The sequence below is a fragment of the Mercenaria mercenaria genome, unplaced genomic scaffold (genome assembly GCF_021730395.1).
Source record: "Mercenaria mercenaria strain notata unplaced genomic scaffold, MADL_Memer_1 contig_4678, whole genome shotgun sequence".
NCBI classification, from domain to species: Eukaryota; Metazoa; Mollusca; class Bivalvia; order Venerida; family Veneridae; genus Mercenaria; species Mercenaria mercenaria.
In genome coordinates this window covers 16,205-40,199 of record NW_026462924.1, presented here as the reverse complement: position 1 = coordinate 40,199, position 23,995 = coordinate 16,205, and the positions used below count along the sequence as shown (strand labels likewise).

General features: G+C 34.6%; 1 protein-coding gene across 4 annotated transcripts in view; it reads left to right on the top strand.

The window, feature by feature from the left end:
• Positions 1 to 12,788, top strand: part of LOC128554057 (uncharacterized) — a 32,276-nt gene extending 19,488 nt beyond the window's left edge. Inside the window, exons 2-4 of one of the 4 annotated variants that reach the window (XR_008369508.1) lie at positions 5,822 to 6,325; positions 6,633 to 6,747; positions 6,968 to 12,788. Coding sequence is in view for 3 of the 4 variants with exons in the window: in XM_053535270.1 (XP_053391245.1) it covers positions 5,837 to 6,325; positions 6,633 to 6,779; positions 6,968 to 7,336 (1,005 nt within the window). In the remaining variant the exon portion in view is untranslated. Of the gene's footprint in view, positions 1 to 5,821; positions 6,326 to 6,632; positions 6,780 to 6,967 lie in introns of all 4 variants that reach the window. The other 3 variants (XM_053535271.1, XM_053535270.1, XM_053535272.1) reach the window with 3 other exon arrangements.
• The last annotated feature ends 11,207 nt before the right edge of the window (positions 12,789 to 23,995 follow it).

Sequence of the window (23,995 nt, the reverse complement as noted above, 5' to 3'; positions counted from 1 at the left end):
TTGTGCTGAACAGCCAAAAGTACCAACTGTTCATACACGTTACGTTCTGCTCTTATCTGTAGTATTTTGTTTTGAGTATTTTAACTTCAGCTGTTGCAAATGTTTTGAGTTTTCCTCTCTTAATCTTCTCTTAATGGGGTCTTGAAAAGGAACTGATTTTTCAGTCAATCTTCTTTTGGTAATCCGTCCATTGTTTTTTCACCTATTTCAGTTGCCTTAAGGTCATGAGCGACTTCTGATTTCACAGGAATACCAGACGACACACAGTAATTTTCATCTTTGCTGGGTATTTTTTAAGCCTGGAGTGGGTTCGTGAAGGCTTTTATGCCATCATAACCCCATTAACTTCTTCTTCACTCCTGCGTATTTGAGTAGGTGATACTTCTTTGTGTTGGGGCATATCTTCACTGTGTATTTCTGCATTCTGAAGTGTTGCTTCAACATACCTGGCTCTGTAATGACGTGTCATGCACCAGTGGACATATGCAGCATAGTTTTTACTGAAAACAAGTGTGCCAACATCAGATTTTTGCATGTCTGTTATTTGTCTGCTCTGTAGTGATATCTACAGTATTTCTCAATGCTGGTACAGAAGACCTAGATACACTGAAATCATTCTGTTTCTAGATCAATTTTCATCAATGTCAACAGGTAAACGAGGAGGTAGCGGGCATCAATATTGCGATCAAATGCGAAAAGAGCACAGTTTTTACAGAAATGCTGTATGTAAAACAGAAGCATAAATCTGTGTTGCTTTGATGAGCAACAACATCAAGTGAATTATGTTTACATACATTAACCAAAATTAAGCAGTTTTGCCACTTTCACCCTTTCTGATTTCTGATTTGAACTGCCCATATCTATTGAAATATTCTTCGAAGTCAGGAGAGTTATTATTTCAAACACCTATGCATGGACTTTCAGTTCATTTCTGTAATAGTTTCTTCTGAAATGCTTTCATTGCGGGGTTTTGTCTCTTCAAACTTGTATAGAAGCAAATGCTCAAGAGCTTCCTTTACAGTCCTGTGTACATTTAGGGTATGGTTGTAGCGTGTACCTGGTAATACTTTATCAAGTGAACCACTAGAACAAATTCCTGATTCTATTACAAGTTCTGTAAGACCATTGCCCTTCATTAATTTTCTTAGAGGCCCAAATATAGAGCAGATTGTGTGAAACACACCCATTCTAACAATTATGTTACCAACTCCATCTCTAGACTACAGAACCAAAGAATATGCCTTCTTAGCAACAGCCGAGTCACACGTCACTAAAATATATTTCTGGCAAACTTCATTACTTGTATCTACTGACGTTTTTAACATTTTGCATTATCATTGATTGAATAATTCGAACGTGCCATATATATGAAGCAAGTCTGAGCACTCACTCTCTGCAAGTCATTTCACACATTTGTAATTTATTTATTTCATTTTATTTAATTTTCCACTCAAGTAAATCAGTTTCATTTCACATGAAAATGATTTTTTGTTAATCTTGATTGTAAATTCAGTTTGAAGAAAACTATATATTATTTATGTAATTAGAAATTTTCGTTACATAGATTTATATTTTGTAATATATTTATATGTTTTAAAATATATAGTACACATTTATGTAATTTGTACATGTTACGTATCCGCTTAAACAAAATATTTTACAATATCCCAAATATTTTTCGACATTTAAAAAAAAAAGTAATTATTATAAATTTGAGACTCATATTGTCAACATTATATTATTTCATCTTCTTTACTATACATTACCGCCTATTTTTTTTTCATAATAATTAGAAGATCTTACAACTGATATAATTACGTCAACTCACATCTGTTATAACCACAACCTCTTTTCACAACACTTTTGACATAGACACTTCAAATATAATATATAATCACATAGTTATATTTTCTATTTTCGTTACAAGTTTTGGTAACGTACATTTGATAACGTAAAGCACATGCCTATAAGTGTCAATTTTACCTGCAAAATGTAAATTTGTATATTCTGTCTTCGTTTTTGTCGTGTTGAGCGACCTGTGAAGTTTCCACTTTTCTCTATTTTATATAATGACATATTGTGTAGCTAGTAAACCAGAATTTCTGAAATGATAGCTCATATTATACACTTTAAGAAAATCATAGCGTAGAAATATCCCTAGAAGGGGGGGGGGGGGGGGTTATTGCCAGCTCAAGGTCTATAAACTTTGAGCTAAATATCCGGGTTTTACGCATGACACGTCGTCTCGTACAGGAGACTATTTAATCCTATTTAATACTTAAATCATGTTTTGCATGATAAAGTTATAGACCGGACAGTATTAAAACCCTATTGATCTTTTAAGTATGACTTTGACCTTTAATCTAGGGGTCCCTGTTTTGCGCATGACATGTCGTCTCATCATGGGGAACATGTTTGCAAAGTAATATCCCTTGATGAATGAAGAGTAATAGAACGGACACGAAATTGCGGAGGGACGGAAAATCACAATCATAAAGTCCCCCGAAACTATTTTTCAACTGGTACAAAACGACTAACCAAAGCACGAAGCGAGATCAATATTGTTAAGATACGAGTTATATTACTTAGGGAACTGCCTACGCCTTCAGTATCTTTAGCAATGAAATGGGTTCAATCGCGAAGGTATCTATGTCTTAGACTAGATGACAAACTATGTAGAATGTTTTGTTAAAACGTAGAGCTGTTCAGACCAATATATATCTCATACTTATATAAATGTTTCTCCGGCTAACTCGCCTAAATGATTTAAAATATAAGCTAAATAATTTCAGGGATCACGCAAATTACTCAATGTTTCTAACTAACAACATTCAACTAATGATAATCAGTTTAAACTCCGCTACCGTTAAGGTAAAGCTCGCTGGCCCTATAGCTAAAAACCTAGTTACAAATTATTCCTAAACTCTTCCATTGTCTTTGAAGGTGAAATATCCTCTCTTAAATAATTTATCCGGCCTGACGGCGTAGTTGCAATAACTTTCTCATGAGGGTACAGGGATAAACTATTATTTAAATCTTCGATATGTCTGATACAGAATTTATTTACTGTCATCTGTCTACTTATTATACCCTAGCAAAAGAGCACTATGATTGGTACTATTTATAGAACTTGTTTCTGATTGGTCCACATTCGTACAAAGCATTCATTTTACAACGAGTACTTGCCACAACAAATAGTTGGTTCCCTTTTACTATTGTATATAAAATAATATGTTACTATTGTATATAACATAATTTGCGATGCTAGAATCCAGCTATCACTGCAATTAACTCAGCAGCTTTAAATGACGGCAATTTAATTATAATTATAGCAATGGTAGAATGAAACGGGAGTCAAGCACTATCTATGCTTATGTGATGCATTATCAAGTCAATTTATGAGCCTTCACAGGGATGTTCCTTTGGTAGTCTTCTACAAATATTGTTAAAAAATTGAACTCTTTTTCTTTCTCGCAACCGAATGGCAAAACTGTAAAAAAATATTCTGGTCCAAAACACAGAACCAAGTGCTTTGATTTGTTGTTTGTGGCATATTCTAGTCGTTCTTTACTCAAATTGTTTAAATAATTGCTCCTAAGGTCAAATATGGCTCCACCCTGGTAGTCGAAAGGTTTATATAGACTTATAAAGAGAAAAACTTTGAAAAATATTCTTGTCCAAAACAAAAGAGCCTTCACATGAAGTTGGGTATTGATATTTGGTTTGTAGTATCATCTAGTGGATCTCTACCATAAAATCTTCAAATTATATCATTAGGGTCAAACATGGCCCTGCCTCAAATATGGCTCTGCCCTGGGTGTCACAAGGTTTATATAGACTTATATCGGGAAAATCTTTGAATGACTTCTTGTACAAAACCAGATGGCCTAGTGCTTTGATATGTGGTATGTAGCATCGTATCTTTTTTCCAAGATAGTTTAAATATCCCCCACTAGGGTTAAAACTGGCCCCGCCCGGGATGGGGAACACATGGTTTTATAGACTTATCTTCAAACAACAGCTCCTCTGAAACCAGTGAATGGAAGTTGATAAAACTTTGCCTGAATGTTTCTTGAGTAGTCTTCCTTCACAATTCTGCATGGTTGCACATAGGTACCGCAGGAACTAAAATAGAAAAAATACTTCTAACAGCATCTTCTTTTTAAACCGCTTGTCCATTTTCAAAATAATGTCACAAAAATGATCCCTATGTAACTCTATGTAAATGATTTTTCAAGTTATTATATGATTCGTTAAAAACATGGCAGCCAGGGGTCGTGGTTACTCTTCTGTATATAGTTGAAACTTTAAAAATCTTCTTGTATGAAACTGCTGGTCCAATTCTGAAATAATTTTACACAAATGTTCCTTATGTAATCCTCTGCTAAGATTGTTCAAATTTTTACGTTTCGTCGAAAAGCATGACCACCTGGGGGCGTGGTCTCTTTTCCCAATATGTTTATAGTGGAATCTTTAATAATCTATTTGCATGAAAGTTCTGGTTCGAATTTGAAATAAATTCACAAAAATGGTCCTTGTGTGATCTTCTACTAAGATTGTTTAAATTATTCCGATTCCTCAAATTAGATGCCCGAGGGCAACATGTTTGACCCCTAACTGTGACCTTGATCTTGGCTTGATGCATGTCAAGGTTATGGTCCGGAAAAACAAATCATGACGGACCCACGCACGGACGGTCGCACGGACGCACGGACGCACACACATACACCGAACAGCTATTGGACGATTACGTCTTCGCTTCAGCAAGCGGGTTCGACAAAAAGGACGTGGTCTATTTTCCCTATATGTTTAAAATTGAAACTTTAAAAATCTTCTTGTACGAAACTGCTGGCCTGATTTTCAATAATTTCTCACAAATGGTTTTTGTGTGATGCATTACCAGGATTGGTCAAGTAATTCCAATTCCTATAAAAACATGACCGCCAAAGGGTGTGCTCCTTTTATTCACTATTCACTTTATAAATTATGGCGGGAACTTCTTGTAGGAAAATGCTTGCCAGATGTTTTGATAGTTTCACACAAATAGACCTTGTGTGGCCATCTTCAAAGATTTGTTAAATTATTAAGATTTGTAAAATAAAATGGGCGTGGTCACTTACCCTATATGTATAAAGTGAAAACCTAAAAAATGTTTTGTATGAAAATGCAGGCCGGATTTTGAAATAATTTCACACAAATGGTCCTTGTGTGACCCTCTAACAAGATAGTTCCTATTATTTTGTTCCGTCAGAACATGGCCTCTAGCTGGTGGGCGACGGCATTTTTCCCTGTATGTATAAATTGGGAACTTAAAAAATACTCGTGTCAGAAACAGTAGGCCCAATTTTAAAATAACATTACACAAATATTTCTTGGGTGACCTTATACGAAGATTAAAGAAATTATTCTTTTTCACCAAAAAGCATTGCCACCAGGGTGTGTGGCCACTTTACCCCTTATTTATGTAGTGGAAACTTTAAAGATATTTATGTTTCATATTGTCATATCACATCAATTCCCCAATGTCTAAAGTCTTACCCCACCTCAAGCGCCCTCCGGATCCCCCTCCAAAAAAAACCCCCAAAACAGCAACAACAACAGAAAAAAATCTGTATTCATTTAGTAGGCAATTTTAACTGCTCAAGCAAGCATCTTAACTCAGGTGGGCGATATAGGGCCATCAGGCCATTATTGCCCTCTTGTTTTTTCCATTAAATAAAGAATAGACGCAAATAAATCATCTTCCCCTTTTAAATATGTCTCCCCACAAAAAAATAAATACTTGTTGCACATGCTGTAGAAATTTCGAATTGTATTACAGGTAAGTGCTGAAGCAATGTCATCGCATCGATTTTTATTCGTACGGGACCATGAAAAGTTCTTTAATTGGTCTGCTAGCATTATCGCTTTGAACCTGACAAAAGAAGCCTTGTATGAATACATGGAAGAAATTGCTGATAGATATGTTCGGGGTTTAGCAACTGATGAAAAAAATCATATAGTGGATTTCATAGAACACAACAGGAGATACTTCCCAAATAGGGACGGAAAAGCGTTAATGATGGAAAAATTGAAGTGTAGCTGCATTCCATGTGCAAGTTTATATAAACGGATTCAGGACGACTTGTTGGGATCCCCAGAAAGCTCAGTACTATTGGAAACACCTGAGAACGTAGGTAGAAGTAAGCTGTGGTGGATTTTATTAAAGATGAATTCACGCCATGCAGGGAAAGATACACAACAGATTGAAGACTGTGATTTGAAATTATTGTGCAGAATAGTACAACGCTGTCGACTTTTTGCCCCTGTGAAAAATATTGAAAAGGTGGGACGTTTTTTTTTTCTTTAAAGATAACAGATAATACTTATACGTTACAAATATGTACAATACATGGCGATACTGCAAGTCTGCTAAAATAAAATGAACAATAAAACATTTAACGGTCAGTTTTAAAACTAGCTTTCATGTAAAGTTTATGATATTTTGCAAACAAAATATTTTGTACATCTGTAAAGACTCTAACCAATCAAACTTTTGCGCTAATTTGCTAGACTTGGCTCCATTATTTGGCATACAAAGGAGGGTTTCCTCGTTGACAGTGATAATAAACTTTCATTTTTCACTTTTTCAGGTAATTGCCTACAGAAACATGTTGATGCACAACAGTTCCAACGAAATTTCTACAGAAACAAAACGGTCATACCTATCTGTCTTGGAGGAGCTTTTAGAATCACCTGGGTTGAAAGGTCGTCCAAAAGTACAAAACGCTATATGCAAGGTTTTGACCACAAATTTCATTTAAATAAACCTCTTAATTGTTAATCATCTTTTCAAGCAAACGAAGATAATAATATCCATAATTTTATAAATATATCTTCAATATTGGTTCATAATTTATATTTTCTCACAGATATCATTCTCATTGGTAATAAGGTATTTGTTTGAAGTTTTTTTTTCTACCTTAAGATTTCAGGTATGAAGTTTCACAACAGCCGATTTCACTCTACCTATGAGGATTGTGACGAACTTAAGCAGAGCATGAAATGGCAGATTGAAGCGATTGAAAAGGATATGGAAGAGTTCAATAGGAAACATCTGAATGTGATAAAACTTGAAGAAATAATGAGAATAATTAAAAAAAATAAAGATACAGTAACTGTTGAACAAAGAAAAATCATTGAAGGGAGGAAAGTAGCGACACTTGACGAAGCTGTTGAAATTGGAAAACAAGATGGAGAACAAGCCTTAAAAGCCGGAGGATTTGTTGGCGAGTGTGTTGGTGGTTTAGCTGGAGGTGCTGGGGCTTGGGTTGCAGGAAATGTCAGAAAACAATGAATATTGATACGTAAACGCACACATCATTAAAGGGTTTGGTCATAATATAAAGAGCGCTACTATTGTAAGCTGTTGTGTTGTGTTTCCTTCAATGTTCATTTGTACATGTTAACAACTGGTTTCCATGAGAGTGGTTTTTGGATGTGATTGTGTCTAACATCTAAAACCTTCATTCTTCAGTTGACATGTTATATTTAGATTCCTCGCATCTTGAACATTTTAAGATAGACTTCTAGCCATTTCATTCTAATTTGACACATACCAGAGACTTATGGACGTTCGTGTAAATTTGGAATGAAAAAGCACACCAGTATATATTTCCTGAGATTATGTGAAGTACCGTATAGCGGGTTATTTCTATGGGGAAAATATTTTTGCGTTTCTGCGGTCTCTCGGTAGAATCGCAAAAAAATATTTCCAGCAGAATATTCATCAAGCAAAATTTTAAAACGCAAAAGAATCTGCATTTTTTTTCACCAACGCTGTTTTACGCTATGTTTCTCTAGGTAATCCGAAGTTCACAATGGCATGGTCTAATACATGGAAATTACCGTCGCCATCTGACAATTACCGATAATGATATAATTAGGTGTGATAGTCAATCAAAGTCCTAACCGTTAATCCCTCAGAAAACACTTTTCTTCTGTGAATGAATTTCACTTGTGTTGTTTTTATTGATCCCTTTTGAAGATCTTCCGAACTATACTTTAGTAACATTTATATAAGTGTAACTATTATGCCGATATACTGTAGTTTGCAGTTGTTGTTTGTGCAATTGTTGTTGGCCTTATAGTTTTTCAATTTACATGTTTTTATATCCTACAATGTATTCATTAAATGCAAAGTTATTTTACAACAGTTACCGGTAATTTAGTTTATTGTTCTCATACGCTATCATTCTCACAACGCTCGATCATGCGAGGAATTACCTCTTCTTTGGCATCAAAAATGCAGAAATTTCTCTCCTTTTTATGTGAAAACGCAGAAATTAAACACGCAAAAATTTATTTCACAATTTTTGGGGCCAAAACGCAGAATATTTTGACCGCAGAAATAACCCGCTATACGGTAGTTGACATGGACAGTGTAACTATCAAATTTTGTTTGTTGTCGCTAAGCATGTCATCCTACTATGTTAGCACTTCTTGACATGATTATAATATGACAAGGACTTTCATGAAATGAATTTTGGCTTACGCAATGTATTAAGCAATGTATTCAAATAAGTTAGTTACCTGCGAAAATGTCTTTTTGAAGCATAGAACTCAAACTCATAGTAAGAGCAGACTTGATTTTATACAGTCTGTACTTACATTTTCATTGAATTTGAATTACCATTTACGGCCTTTGAAACCTAATTGAGAGGAAACTCGATTATCAGGAAAGTTAGATAATATCATGGTCCTAAAAGATACAATAGAACACTACTGAATCAATAAACGGTTCTACGTTAACGGGCGATACGTACTTACCTCTTTATTGAGAGTACATTAGCTACAAGACTTTAGTGTATGTTATCTGGGATAACTTAACCAAGATTGTAATAAAACTTTTCTTTTGATAAAGTCTGTAAAATGATAATTTGGAAGCATAGAATGCAACAAAGAAGAAAATAGTAGACTCGGTTTGATAGAGTCTGTTCATGAGAGTTAATAAAATGTGAAACACCTCTCACGTCCCCTAGCACCAGCTTTAGCGGAATTCCATCATATACCAATGAATGCACTCTTATGATCCCGAAGGACCAGACAATATATTATCCTGAATCACTAAAGTAAGGGGAGACTTTTTTACAGCGGCCACACGGTACTTAAAGATTTTTGTTGAAATCAATTGCATGATGTATTATCTTTTTGATTTTGTTTTCGGAAAGAGGAAAACATGTTTTTCTGCATTTAAAAACTCGATTTCAGAATGAATATGAAAGTGTGGTAAAACCTGGGTTTAGGCAAGGTGATATTTTACTTTTAGTAATTATGTTAGCGAATTCACTCTTTTGCATTGTTAAACAGACCTTGGCTTAAAGAACATCTCATTACGCAACTGTTGCAGAAGTTTTAAGTTTATCGGAACTCTTTTGATAAAGTTATAGGCAAACATTATTGCAATTTTTTCCAATCCGTAGCACAGCTGTTGTTATACAAATACAAATATATTTACATAGCATAAAAAGTATAAAAAAAATTCTTTTGCGCTTTTCAATAACCTTAAAATGTAAAACTTAAAAATATTAAGTAATTTAAGAATTTAAGAAAAATTAATTACAAATATCAAATACAATTTTTTTTACAGGATTTACATATCACTAGATTGTCATATTCCAAAGAAGACTTTGTCATAATCATATAACAATTACAAGTTACACTTTAGAATTCTGACAATGTGACATTATTGTCCTGCTATTTATATGTAAAGTCACTTGAAAAAGGTTTCAAAAAAGGTGTGTTTTAAGTTTACATCTGAACTTATTTTCACTTTTGATTCCTTTTAAGTCTCTTGAAAGGAAATTCCACCCTTTTGGACCTATTACACGCAATGATCTATCTGCAAACTTTTTTCTTGTTTTTGGTATAGCAAAACTTAATTCATTTGATGCTCTTGTTTTGTATGTAGTATCTTGAACAGGATGAAGAAGTTCACTAAGATAAGATGGAGCAGTGCCTTCAATGACTCGGAACATTAACACTAAAATTTTGAACATCACTGTTGCCTTTACAGGGAGCCAATGTAGTTGTTACCAGATGTTAGTAATTGGTTCATTAAATGAAGCATTGGTCACAACTCGTGCAGCATAATTTTGGACTTTTAAAGTTTTTCAATCTGTTATGCTGGTATGTCGATAAAAAGACCATTGCAAATATCAATATGAGAAATTCTGAACCATGCCCTAGAATTTCTGTTGATTTTTGTGACATGTGTTTTCAAATTACTGTCAGATTCTTCAGCAAACCATATGAAATATGACATTTCTTTCTAATATGTCAGTCACAATTCAGAGTATTTTCCATATACACACCAAGATCTCTAACATGATCAACGCATTTCACTGCATAACCATCAACATTTACACTTGTGATGTTAACTTTAGCTAACTGATTCTTAGTTCCATAGATAATAATTTCTACTTTGAATTATTCATCTTCAGTTTGAATTTCGTCATCCACGTAATTATGCCATCCAGACAGCTACGAACATGGTTTAAAACATTTGACTAATCTTGCATGTTGCCAGCTTGGATTCCGAAAGCGAGTTTATGATCGTCAGCATATTTATATAGTTCTGCAGAATACTTTCGAACAACTTTGTTCAGGGCAGCAATGTACATTGTAAATATCAAAGGATCTGCACAAGAGCCTTGGGCGACACCATGCATTGACTCAGTATACCATAGTATATTTGGCCGTACAATAGTAGTTCTTTCTTTGAGGGTAGAGTATGTTTGTCAACTATTTCAGAGGTCGTTTTACTGAAGATTGTTACCAAATCTTTCATATTAGAAGTATCATTTGATAATGAATTCAGCTTCACTCCGAAAAGAATCATTTTAGATCGACTTCCAGTTTTGGTTCCTGACAGTCTGTACCGTTAATGCTGGTCGAGACTGTTCAATATAGCAACAGATATGAAACAGTCAGTCAGAGGTTCAGACATCTAAGAATTTGCCTTTTTTACGAGAAATGATCCCATCAAGAATAATTCCACTGGTATTAGCTTGATTCTTAACATTCTGCATAACATCAAAAGTCTGTAATAACTGTGTTAATTGTTTGGTGTAACAGTCAGATTTGTTGTCTAGATTTAAATTGAAATCGCCCAGTACCAAAACAGGTTCTGAGCATAATAATAGCTGATCTAGATACTCTCTGAACTCAGTCATAAACATTGCTTGCATTACTGGGTTTCTTTCAGAGTATGGAGGGCGATATATACCAACGATTAGAAAAAAACAACAAATATTTTGCATTTGATTTTCCATTCTGAATATTCAAAAGATTGATAATAACTTGACGAAGTTCTTGACTTTTTGAAATTACTTCTGTATTTCAAGGCTAACCCACCAACATTTCGATTGGGACGAGGGACCCTTACAACATCATCATCAGTCCTCACCATCAGTCCTTAAGCCATGTTTTTACTGATAACACAAAGGTCAATGTTCTAAAGTATGTTGCAATAATTGTGCAGACTTTCCACGTAATTATCTTGTATTTACAATTGTAATATTTAGTTTACTTTTACGGTTTTCATTCAAAGCTATTGTTGAATCTAACTTTATTCTTATAAGATTATCCCAATGAATGCCATTATTTGTGTCCATTAGCCTGGAGTTACCTGCTCCTTTTTCTTTATACACCAGCAATCCCAGTTCCTTTAATCTAATCAACACTTCTTTGTCAATTATCGAGTCAGGCAATGTTGAGCGAAATCTCACCAGCTGTTCAACACTATATTTTCTAACTATAGATTTATCCATTAGCATATAGTCCAATTGTTTTTGATCAAAATTATAATTAAATACAATCAGTTATCCACAAAACAATAATAGCAGCATGTTCAGATTATATTTACAAAGGGCTAATACAAGAATCCATTTTTTATGCTAAGTAAAACCAGTTATAAATTTTAAACATGATTATTAAGGAGCTTAAAAATATGAAGCCTAGCATTTTAAAACAAATACATGTTTCTAAACACATATTTTATACTTACCATAATGTTTCTAACATCAATATATTTTGAATATATAACTTATATTTTTACTAAGTTGTTTGAGGACATGGCAAGGTGTAGTTTTAGAGATATGCTTGAAAAGTATTCTTTTATTTACAGTTTGCTTGTCAATCTCTTGGGTAGCAAGAACTAACCAATGAAAATGATTTATCAAACATATTCAAAGATATTTGTATGACTGAAATTTTATTATTATGACAAAGGTGATTTTTTTTAGTTTTGTTAAATTTTGAAGATTTTTAAGACGACTTGTAAAATATGATATATGCCTTTATTATGACATTTATTTTATGTCTTGCATTTGATGAGAAAAGTTTTGCATATCTGTGAAAATGACATTGACCAGTCTGATTGCAGTATGTTTTAGTTCTACTCTAAATTTATGGAGTTGTCAGTTTTTTCTTTGCTCTTCTAGTTTACACTTTTGGACTTAACACTCCTTCTTGGATTGAATTTTTTAAGGAAATTCAGAGCCAAATTCAGGAACTCTGGACATTATTTTTATTGGAGAAATAAATTAGAACTTTAAAGTTTAATGCTAGATTTTATTCACTGAAACCTGTGTTTATTTTATTTGAAGCATACTTACACCATTAAGTATATTGCAGAATTTGTTTATGTTTTAATTGTAGAAGTCTATTAATAGACATATTAGATCTTTGTAGTTGTGAATACGTTATTATGAATGGACTTTAGATTTCAATAGATTTATAAAACTAGACTTATTCTTGTGTCTTACAATTAATCTAATTTTATATATGTGTTGAATTTACTTATTTATAATCTATGTTGTGTGATCAAAATTAAAACTATTATTGCAGCACTAAGCGTTATAATAATCTGGAAACAACAAAGAAAGAAGTTTTAAAAGGAAACTTGGCTTTTCCTTGAAATAATTAAGCCAGTGAGAACGGGTACCCTAAACATTCAACCCCAGTACCCCCAGGAATCGGGATTTACGACAGAATCAATGTTAATAAACTCTAGAAAGTAGTCCAATTTAAAATTGTTATATAACTCTACAAAAGAACAAAACCAGCTGGATATTCAGTAGGAGCCTCCGTGGCCGAATAGTTAATGTTGCTGACTCAACTCACTTGTCCCTTACAAACGTGGGTTGTGTCTCACTCAGGGCGTTGAATTCTTCTTGTGGGTTACGGAAGGTGGTTCTACCCAGGTGCCTGCCTTTGATGAAATAATGTACGTGCACCTGGGGTCTTCCAGAGTCCACCGTCAGAGCTATGAAGTCTCCATTCGACGGTGTCGATCGAAAATCCCGAATAACGAAAATGCCTATTTTTGTCTTTGCCAAATAACGTTCAGCTTTTCCCCGCGCACATTCTCTCCAAATCTGTGGTCAATTAGCCATTGAGAAAGGGGTGAAACATGAAGAAATAAAATACCGAATAATGAGATAGATAGAAAATGCCGAATTAATCCGCTAATTGGAAAAAAAGCCGTAAATTTTTTTTAAGTAACAAGGGTCTTTTCAATAGTCAAGCATGTAGCACATCCAGATACCAATCAGCATTGCTAGTATGGATGTTCTGTGTTGTTTACTTTTTTTCCGAAATTGATCATTATTCGGTATTTTATGTTTGATTTAGAAAAGGCGGGAAACACTTAAACACTAAAAATTAGTTTTTGCCTCACCTGAAAACAACCTTCTTGGGAATTTCAATCGGCACCATCTCTACATTTGTGACGGTGCGACATTAAACCGACACCGAAAACAGTATTCAATAACACATAATATGTAATTGCAACAGTTTCTATGAAATGCATTTTACATATGTGGCAAATATTACAGATGTCTTCAATAATATCAAGTTATTTGCAAGGATGAAATTTTGACCAAATTTAATGAAATGGAACATTTGAAAATGTAACACAAAATAAAAGGGATTTTTTCTTCTCAACTGAGATATCCTGACATTTTAAAGTCACAATTTAAATTAATAAAATTAACACATTTTGATGGTTAAACTTACATAGTACTACCTTTTTAGTTTTTTTACATGGATAATATCATTTATGGTATTTTTTAGGTTTAAAAAGAAATAAAGGAAAGCCTTTATACTTAATAGGGAGATCAAGCATCAAGATATTAGATCCTCCATTTACCTTCCTTTGCAAACCTCCTTGAAGCTGTAAATAATTATAACGAAATTGCTAAAGATTTGACATGCATGTTGCCTCTGTATCCTATGGTGGATGATTTCTGCCATTTCGTGTTTTTGTGTTGGCGGGGCGAAAACACGACAATACAAAAACTCGACAAAAACTTTATTGTCGAGTTTTCGAGTTGTCGTGTCAGCGGGGCGACAACACGAAAACACGACAAATTTTACGCGAAAACTCGACGTTTAAAGGGCGCCGACACGACAGATTTATCTGTCGAGTTTTCGTGTTGGCGGATATAAATATGTCGTGTCGGCGCCCTTTATTTGTCGTGTTTTCGCCCTGCCGACACGAAAACACGACAAATACATTATTTGTCGAGTTTTCGTGTTGTCGTGTTCTCGCCTCGCCGATACGAAAACACGAAAACTCGACAAAGTAGGTATTTGTCGTGTTTTCGTGTTGTCGTGTTTTCGTCCCGCCGACACGACAACACGAAAACACGACAAATACATTATTTGTCGAGTTTTACTGTTGTCGTGTTTTCGCCCCGCTGGCACGAAAAACTCGACAAATCAGGTATTTGTCGAGTTTTCATGTTGTCGTGTTTTCGGTCCGCCGACACGACAACACGAAAACACGACACATTCTTTTCAGACATCTCTTATAAAATGTGGAGTTATTCTGAAGCCAGTGGCAAAGGGTTTTAGAAGCATCTTTGTCACAAACGGACATACGGGCCTCATTGTATTTGTAGTTTAAATACAGGTATTGCATCATCTTTTTGTAAATTTTTGAGTTATTGAGGTAAATGTCAGATTTTACGCATAAAATACCTCTCATGTTTTTCTGTATTTCATAACTTAAATTTCCATGTAAATTTTATTAGATTAGGTTCAGAAATAAGAAAGTTGATATTCTATAAACTTCAGTAATTCATGATTTTATCCCCAAAACCACTATAACGGGCCTTTAAATTGCTATTCAAATCCGCGCCAAAGTAGTCAGATTTCCCGGCTACATCGTGATTCTCGTGGAAATGCACATAGTCAGAGTACACGCATAAGCCGTGAGTCTCATGACATTTAGTATTTGGCGGGACATTACCCTACAAATAAACTGGTTTAGATATGCCTAGAGCACACCACTCTCGACATTAGACGAATTTACGTCAAATTGAGTTTTCTTGGTAGAAATTTATGCTCGATCGAGGTAAAAAGTTTATTTGTTAGAATTTTGTATAATTTTTGAATTACGATTTTTATTTAGTAAATTTTTGTTCATTCTACAGGATTTTGCAACATTTACATTTCGGCATGTGATTTTGGCTAGTTTCGGTATGTCAGGATTATTTATTAAATTTTTCAGACTTTTGTAAATTATTTCTAAAGAGGAATCTAAACTGTTTCGTTTATATAAGCTATAAGATTTGTACTGAAATTTGTATAACATGAAAATTGTAAAGTACTCTTTGTCATAAACATATGACAAACATTTCGTTGTTAATTATGGAACGCCGATACTGCATTGCATTGTAATGTTAAATCTATGTGGCAAGTATAGAACCATGTATGTAATATGTTATTGTAATTTGAAATTATTGTGTGCCAGTCTATAGCACATCTTAACAGTGTCCGTTTTGTTGTATGGCATTTGATATTATATTGATACCAGCTATTGTATAACGTTTAAATTGCATTGGATTGTGTTATTTTGTAGTTCTAAATAATAGCTGCAATTTATCATTTTCGTATCAATAATTTTTCATCATAAACTTTTCATATCTTTTCCATATTTTAACCTTAGACTTTTAAGTAATTAATTTTAGAAATAATGGAAGTAATAAGTGACGTATTTTAATCACGTGACGTATGAACTTAGTAGCACATATATTTTGTATAAGTAGCACGTATTATTTATGGGAGCCTACAGAGGTATGGTGTACCCAAAGGAGCAGTTTTATGCCCTTATTTGTTTGCTGTGGTGCTTACCATATGTTATATATTTTAGCTTCTTCCACCAGACGGCTTTTACCTGGTGATGATGTCACGACCCGGAAGTACAATACCCGAGATTCACTTGTCTTCACTCGCCTGGATGTGATTTTCCCAGCGCAGAGCGTTCGTCCCATGGTTGTGCCGATAACTTCAAAGACGATGATTTTTGCGATCCACTGAAGTCAGCTCAGGGATACAATCACCTACCATCATAGGGAGCCAAAACGGAATCAATGTATTCACGGTTTAGAGGGACTTGACTTGAAGATATGTTGTTTCTTTTGGTGCTACGTAAAGTTCAAAGTTAACGGAAACATCTGTGTTGTGGAACTGTCAGTGTTAAGACTTTATACTTGTTAAAAAGAAATACTGAGCTCAGATTTTTTTCTTTCTTTATTACAATAAGATTTTTTCTCTCCCTTTTCATTTATTCATTGTAAATAATCATTTTTTGTAAATAAATTTGAAAATATTGTAATGGGTGTTGATTTGTTCTAGTAGTTATTGTCCCCGGTACGTCCATCCTGTCACAATCTTTCTGTCTATTCGAAATTTATTTATATTGATTAAAGGTGCATTAGGAGATTTGAGATTACAAAACAGTACAATAATATGTCAGATGTCAGTTATCGCTTTAAGAATACGAAGTGTATGTATTACCGACCCAGTTCCAGAAATATTTCGTTGGGGTGCGGGGAACGGCATCGGCGAGCCGAGTGGGGTTAGGTACGGAAGGGGGTAATCCCTCGTGTTAGTGGGTCAGGGCGTGTCTGCCTTTAAATGTTTGATATATATATAAATAAAAAAGAAAAACATCGAATGGGTTTTCTCTATCTGTATTTCTGTCTACTTACTTTCATATCATAATCATTAGGGCAGACAAAAAATGTGTAGTTGCTACGCAACGTCACATGTGTACACATGTGTACGCAACGTTATTTTATGACGTCATCAATATTTGTTTAGTTTTGGCTTAAATATATCAAAAAAGTAACGTTCCTTAGACAACCTAGCTGAAACATTATTATTATGAAATTTATAAAAAGGAAAAATTAAATACTGTGGGTCCATTTTAGAGCATAGATCTAAATGTTCACTAACAGGCAATTGTCTTGTTGATGGGTCTCTTATTTGCTGATCATGAACTGTCCTTCTGTTTCTTAATTTGTCACATGTTTGACCAATATAAAACTCTTTGCATCCATTGCAAATCAAAACATACAGAACATTTTGAACAGTACAATCCATGTTTTCTTTTATATGAAAAATTATATTATTTAATTTTAAAGTAGAACCTTCTACAATGTGTTTACATAACCCACAACGTGGCTCATTACATTTTTTAACTGAAGGTGGGGTGACATTTTCATTAAATTCTGATTTAACAAGAATACGTTTAAGGTTGGGTAATTGTCTTTTGCACTTAATTAATTTGGTATTATCTATTATTTTTTTTCATGGTGGAATCAGAATTTTATCAGGAGTAACCTTTAATATTCTCTCTCTCTCTCTCTCTCTCTCTCTCTCTCTATATATATATATATACATACATATATATATATATATATACATATATATATATATATATATATATATATATATATATATATATATATATATAAATTATCTCTATATATATTCAATGTATCCTCAAGATCCAGTTGACTTTCAGAGAGAGAAAATATAGCTTCTCTGGTCCCAATCAGTTAAAAAGACTAAAATGTCACTACTGATTTGTGAGACATGAAAACAGAGATTTGAGTGTATATATATATATATATATATATATATATATATATATATATATATATATATATATATATATATATATATATATATATATATATATATGCAAATGTTGAACCAGTTCGAATGTGTAGTACAATTCGGGCTCGTATATTAAGCAGCATCGAAACTAATCTTATTGGGTTAGTGGACTTGCTGTGGCATGTGCGTGTTCGTTTGTACTGCTAGGCGCTTTGCCGTAATTGGTCTGGTGATTTAGTTCGTATATATTCTCTCTACTATATAACAATTTATAATACAAACTTGTATCCTAGCGGATCTCACGTATGGGAAAGTCAACTGTTCTGAATATAATTATATCCCTTAATGCAAATTATCTCTATATATATTCAATGTATCCTCAAATTCCAGTTAACTTTCAGAGAGAGAAAATATAGCTTCTCTGGTCCCAATCAGTTAAAAGGACTAAAATGTCACTACTGATTTGTGAGACATGAAAACAGAGATTTGAGTATATATATATACAGTCGACATTGTATTAAGAGACCACCCAAGGGACTGCTAAGAAGTGGTCTCTTAATGGAATGGTCTCTTAATGAATTTCAGTCAGATGAAAAGGAAAGTTATTTTAACTGTTAATGTAACTGTATTTATTATGAACATAACGTATGGTTTCACAATCTGTTTTAACATCGTGAACACTTTTCCAAGTCCACAAACCGTGAAAATTATGACAAGATTGTTTATCAGTTTGACTGATACAATAGAGATGGTACCTACCCAAATAAATCAAAGGGGGACAACTCTGAATTGACCAATAAACTGAAGCCAACATTAAACATTCATCAAAAGTGAAAGAAAAATCAGATAGGTCCGTTTTCAAACAACTTATCAGACAGACAAAATATGACCTAATTTGTTTAAATCCCTTTGTATCCCAATATACAATATGCAGGCTTTTCTCATGACTTACACTGACAGTTATTTAGTAAGTTGTAGTGAGGCCCTGATAGAAAGTTTAGTAATGCATGAAGATTATATAGAATAATGCATACAAAATTAACGACATTAAGAAACGTTATTAAGTTTTGATCTTTTAGCCAAAGTTATTTATTTATTGTTCTCAATGGTGATACATTGGTTTACACAACATTTATATATCAAAATGTAAAATGTATATATCCAACAATGAGAAATAACAAAAAAAGTTAAATTTGTAACACAAAAAATCATTGTCGTCAAATATAATTACAATGGTTTAAGGTAGTGGTTGTAATTACTACATGTTAAGGTAGCTGATAGGTAATGACTCTATGTAATGTATTTTAAGCAATTCTCAATTTAAACATTTTCTGGAGGGAACTAGCACGATCATTTGCTTTCCTTGAAAAACGAATAAATGCTGAAAAAGCATATGGAGATTACTCTATTTGATGATTTTCGTTACAGGTCAACTACCCAGCAAATTCTTCTGTCGGATCGTGATCAAGTAGTTTGTAGAATCTGGTATCACTAAGTTGGCGATCGGCCTCTGATAAATAATGCTCTGTGTCCATAATTACTACTGCTGATCCTTTGTCAGCTGGCTTGATAATAATGTCTGTTCTTGTTCGCAGTGACTTAAGAGCTTGTTTTTCAGATTTAGTGAGGTTATCTTGACATTTCGACTTTGGTTCAAATGTTGATATATCAGATTCAACATTTTGTATAAATGTCTCAAGTCCAACAGATTGTCTTGGGGGCTGCCATGTGCTTTTAAGTCTAAATTCCGGATATTTTTCTTCTTCAACATTACTTTCAGATGCTTCAGTTGTGCAGGATATTTGCTTTACAGATGAAGAAACATCTTGTGTATCGGAATCAGACTGTGACAGGGATTGACTGAGATCTGTCGAACTATTGTCATATTTTGGATCCAGCTTTGTGAAGTGCGATTTTAGCCTAAGTTTTCGGCTGAATGCCTTTGTGTCTTTAATTAGATTTCCTCGGTCATATTGGGGAGGCGTTGGGCAAAAGTTAAGGCCCTTCGAAAGGAGTGAATATTCATGTTTGTTCAACGGTTTGCTTGAGAGATTAACTACCACATTGTCTGTCTGTTGGTCTCTAGTTTCCGTATTGCTTACACGCCATTTAAAACGTCGGTTTCTGCTGGACTTGGTAGTAGTAGCCTCTTCATTTGTTTCCCTGGTAGTATTTGAGATTTCGAGTCCCAAAGTACGTAGCTTTTTTGTTTTGCTGTATGTAAGTTTACTGTAAGATTTGTTTTGCTTTCTTGATCTGTTCTGTATGATTGCGTTGTATGTCTCTATATCAGTGGTATTTTGTAACTTCTGTGAGAAGTCGTTGATTTTAATTTGAATTTGCTTTCTCTGCTGTGTCAATTTGCTGACTAGTAATGTCATAAGCTCTGCTGAAGCATTATTTAGGATTGCGTTCCATCTTGATTGAAATCTATTTGAGATGTGTCCTGAAATTTGCGGTTTCAAAGAAATTCTAAGACCTTTTGGTGTTACCTTGTGGGTTAAACACTGAGTAAGAAAGTTAGTATGACTCTCTAGTTTTGTAATCAAGTAGGTATTTTTGTAAAGTTGTTTCTCTGATGAGTTGACCATTTTAAAATTTTAAGATGATCGATATGTAGAGATGACTATCAGAAAGGATTTCGGATCTGACGATACACGATGTTTAAAAATTAGGTATATAAGTGAGATATTAAAGAAAAAACATGGTCCTACGTGCAAGACACCACCGACTATTTGAGAAAAATTGATTCTCAGCAGGCCCCTAGCGACACTTTACTGGTCTCAATGGATGTCATGTCATTGTACACAAACATACCACATGGGGACGGTATTGCTGCATGTAAAGAAGTATGGAACAACAGAAGTGTTAAGATTCCTCCTACTGAAATGCTAGTGGAATTGCTCACGCTGGTTCTGAAATGTAACAATTTTGTGTTCAATGACAAGCATTACCTTCAATTCAAGGTACAGCGATGGGAACAAAAATGGCACCATCATACGCAAACATATTCATGGGCCGTCTTGAAAGGCAATTACTCTCGACGGTCACATTGAAACCGCATCTATGGTTACGCTTCATGGACGATGTAGATATGCAATGGACTCATGGTCGGGAATCTCTACAAACATTCCTTGACCATGCAAACAACTTTCATCCATCTATAAAGTTCACCAGCGAGGTTTCAAATGAAAGACACGTGTTTCTTGACACAGTATCAAAGCTTGAAGATAACAAGATTGTTGACCTGTATTCAAAACCTACCGACACCCACCAGTATCTTCTAACCACAAGCTGTCATCCAAAACACTGTTGCCAAAACATTCCCTATAGTCAGGCACTGCGAATCCGCCGAATATGCTCAGACACAGAAACGTATCAAGAAAGAACAGAGGAGCTATCAAAACACCTTCTAAAAAGAGGCTATTCCTCAGATTGCATTCTCGCTGCTACCGAAAAAGCACGTGCATTCTCAAGGGAAGAACTGCTACAATACAAACACAAAAGAGCTGAATCAAACAAACGCACACCTTTTGTGGTCACGTACCATCCAAATCTGCCAAATATACGTGCAACTGTAGACAGACACTGGCCTACAATTGAGTCATCACAGAGGCTCAGTCGAATGTTCCCTGAGAAACCTCTCATTGCATATAGAAGGCCTAAAAGTCTGCGAGACATTCTTGTTCGGGCCAAAGTCAAGTCGGCTACAGATACAACCAGTTCAGGCCAGTCAGGTCCTTGTGGTGCCCCAAGATGCCAAACATGCACTACCATGCCAAGCACCAGCACATTCCTTTCCTCCAATGGAAGTAAATCTGCAGTTAAAGGAGTGGCTAATTGGAAACAGAAAATGCCATATACCTTATGACATGCAAGAAGTGCAACAAAAAGTATGTCGGGGAAACAAAACAGACGCTAGCAAAGCGAATGAACCTCCACAGATCTGACTGGAAAACACGCAAATTCAATCGGTCGCCGGTAGCTGAACACTTTAACATGGAGGGTCACACCTTTGCGGATATCCTACTATGTTGCATTGAACTTAATGACAGATGGACGGATACGCAAAGAAAGGAAAGAGAAACCTACTGGATCCGTCGTCTGAACACCTTACAACCTATAGGCATCAATAAGGGAGAATAGATTAGCCTGCTAAAGCATTATTTTCCCCACAGAGATTAAATAACACAGATACTAGTATTTCATTTTAGCAGATATATGAATCTCTTTCATCACTTCAGGCAATCGGGCATAGTTTTTAATTAACCTCGACCATAACATAGATTTTCTTTTTCCACTGCTTTCTCTGTTGAAAACGGCGTTAAACACAAAACCAACAAACAAAATCCTCAGGAAAGATACAGGGAACCAATCAAATACGCTCTATTTTTATAAAACCGCTATTTTTATTTATCAATCAACCTGTTATCAATTCACCTGATCTGATCGATATGTTCATTTAGCATTTATATATCGAACTATACAGGCGGTATTTACGCCGTCATTGTGTTGTTTTGATTTATGCTACCCTTGATATATATAAAGTCAGTAAAATCCTTGTGCAGGTATAAAATATATAAAAGTTTAATTTGTAAGGAATAAACAGCAGCAGACTTCTGTGTTTTACAATTATTTTAATTCTTCACTGCAAGCGCTTTCAATACACATATCTTCAGGCAGTTTACATTTTGAAATAATGTACAATGACGTCACGTCATAACAAAAATTACAGGAAACGTCGTAAAAAGACGTTGCGGCAAACTTCAAGAAAAATGTATTATACACTCAAGAATACCCTGTGTATGTATGCACACACAACTTGAAACAGATTTATTGTACCATTTAAAAGGGAGTTAATAACTGTACTTAAAACATATTTATACTCGATATATCAGTTAAAAAATAATATCAAGATGATTACTTAAAAAGTAATAATAGCTTAAAAATCATAATTTTTGTTATTACGTGACGTCATTGTACATTATTTCAAAATGTAAACTGCCTGAAGATCTGAAGATATGTGTATTGAAAGCGCTTGCAGTGAAGAATTAAAATAATTGTAAAACACAGAAAGTTCTAGTTATTGACTAGGAAAGTTAAAAAAATAGGGTGCTGTTTCGTTTAGAGTCGCACTGACAGTATTTGAGTTATATGGAGGAAAACATTCGTGGGCGGTCGCATTGGTAGAATGGCTGACGTTATGTAAGCCAGCTGGATACATTCTTCCTCCGAAGCGAGATTTTGATCCCACGCCAGTGAGGGGCAAGTGATTCAAGTCAGCGACCTTAGAAACTCCACCACAAGTCAAATAAAGATTTCATTTTAAGAGTAATTCATGAATCGTTGTCATTTTTTGTAAAATACCTAATATTGATTCATTTAAACATTCGAATCGTACATTGTTTTATTTGTTAATTTGTCAATGTCAGAGCTTCGATGTATAACAAAAAGAGATGATTTTAAACCTAAAAGTGGCTGACTTTCTGTGTCCCCACCAAATGTTTTTAGAGTGTGGTACGATTGTAATGGAGTGGCACTTACAAGCTTCCATCGTTCATTTGTCGTTCCAAAATTGAGTCATGCATATCTCAAAAGCTCATTTGATACAGTGTCATCAAATCTCACAGGATTATCATTCAGCATGTAAAGCACCTGATGGTTTAATCTGGATTGTACACCACCAAACCAGATTTTGGTCTTTACTTGGTCAAAAAGTATTTGATAGCCCGCCCGCTTAGCTCAGTAGGTAAGAGCGTTGGTCTACGGATCGCAGGGTCGTGAGATCGATCCTCGGGCGGGGCGTATGTTCTCCGTGACTATTTGATAAACGACATTGTGTCTGAAATCATAAGTCCTCCACCTCTGATTCATGTGGGGAAGTTGGCAGTTACTTGCGGAGAACAGGTTTGTACTGGTACAGAATCCAGGAACACTGGTTAGGTTAACTGCTCGCCGTTACATGGCTGAAATACTGCTGAAAAACGGCGTTAAACCCAAAACAAACAAACAAAAGATATGGTCATTCACTAAAAATATGTTA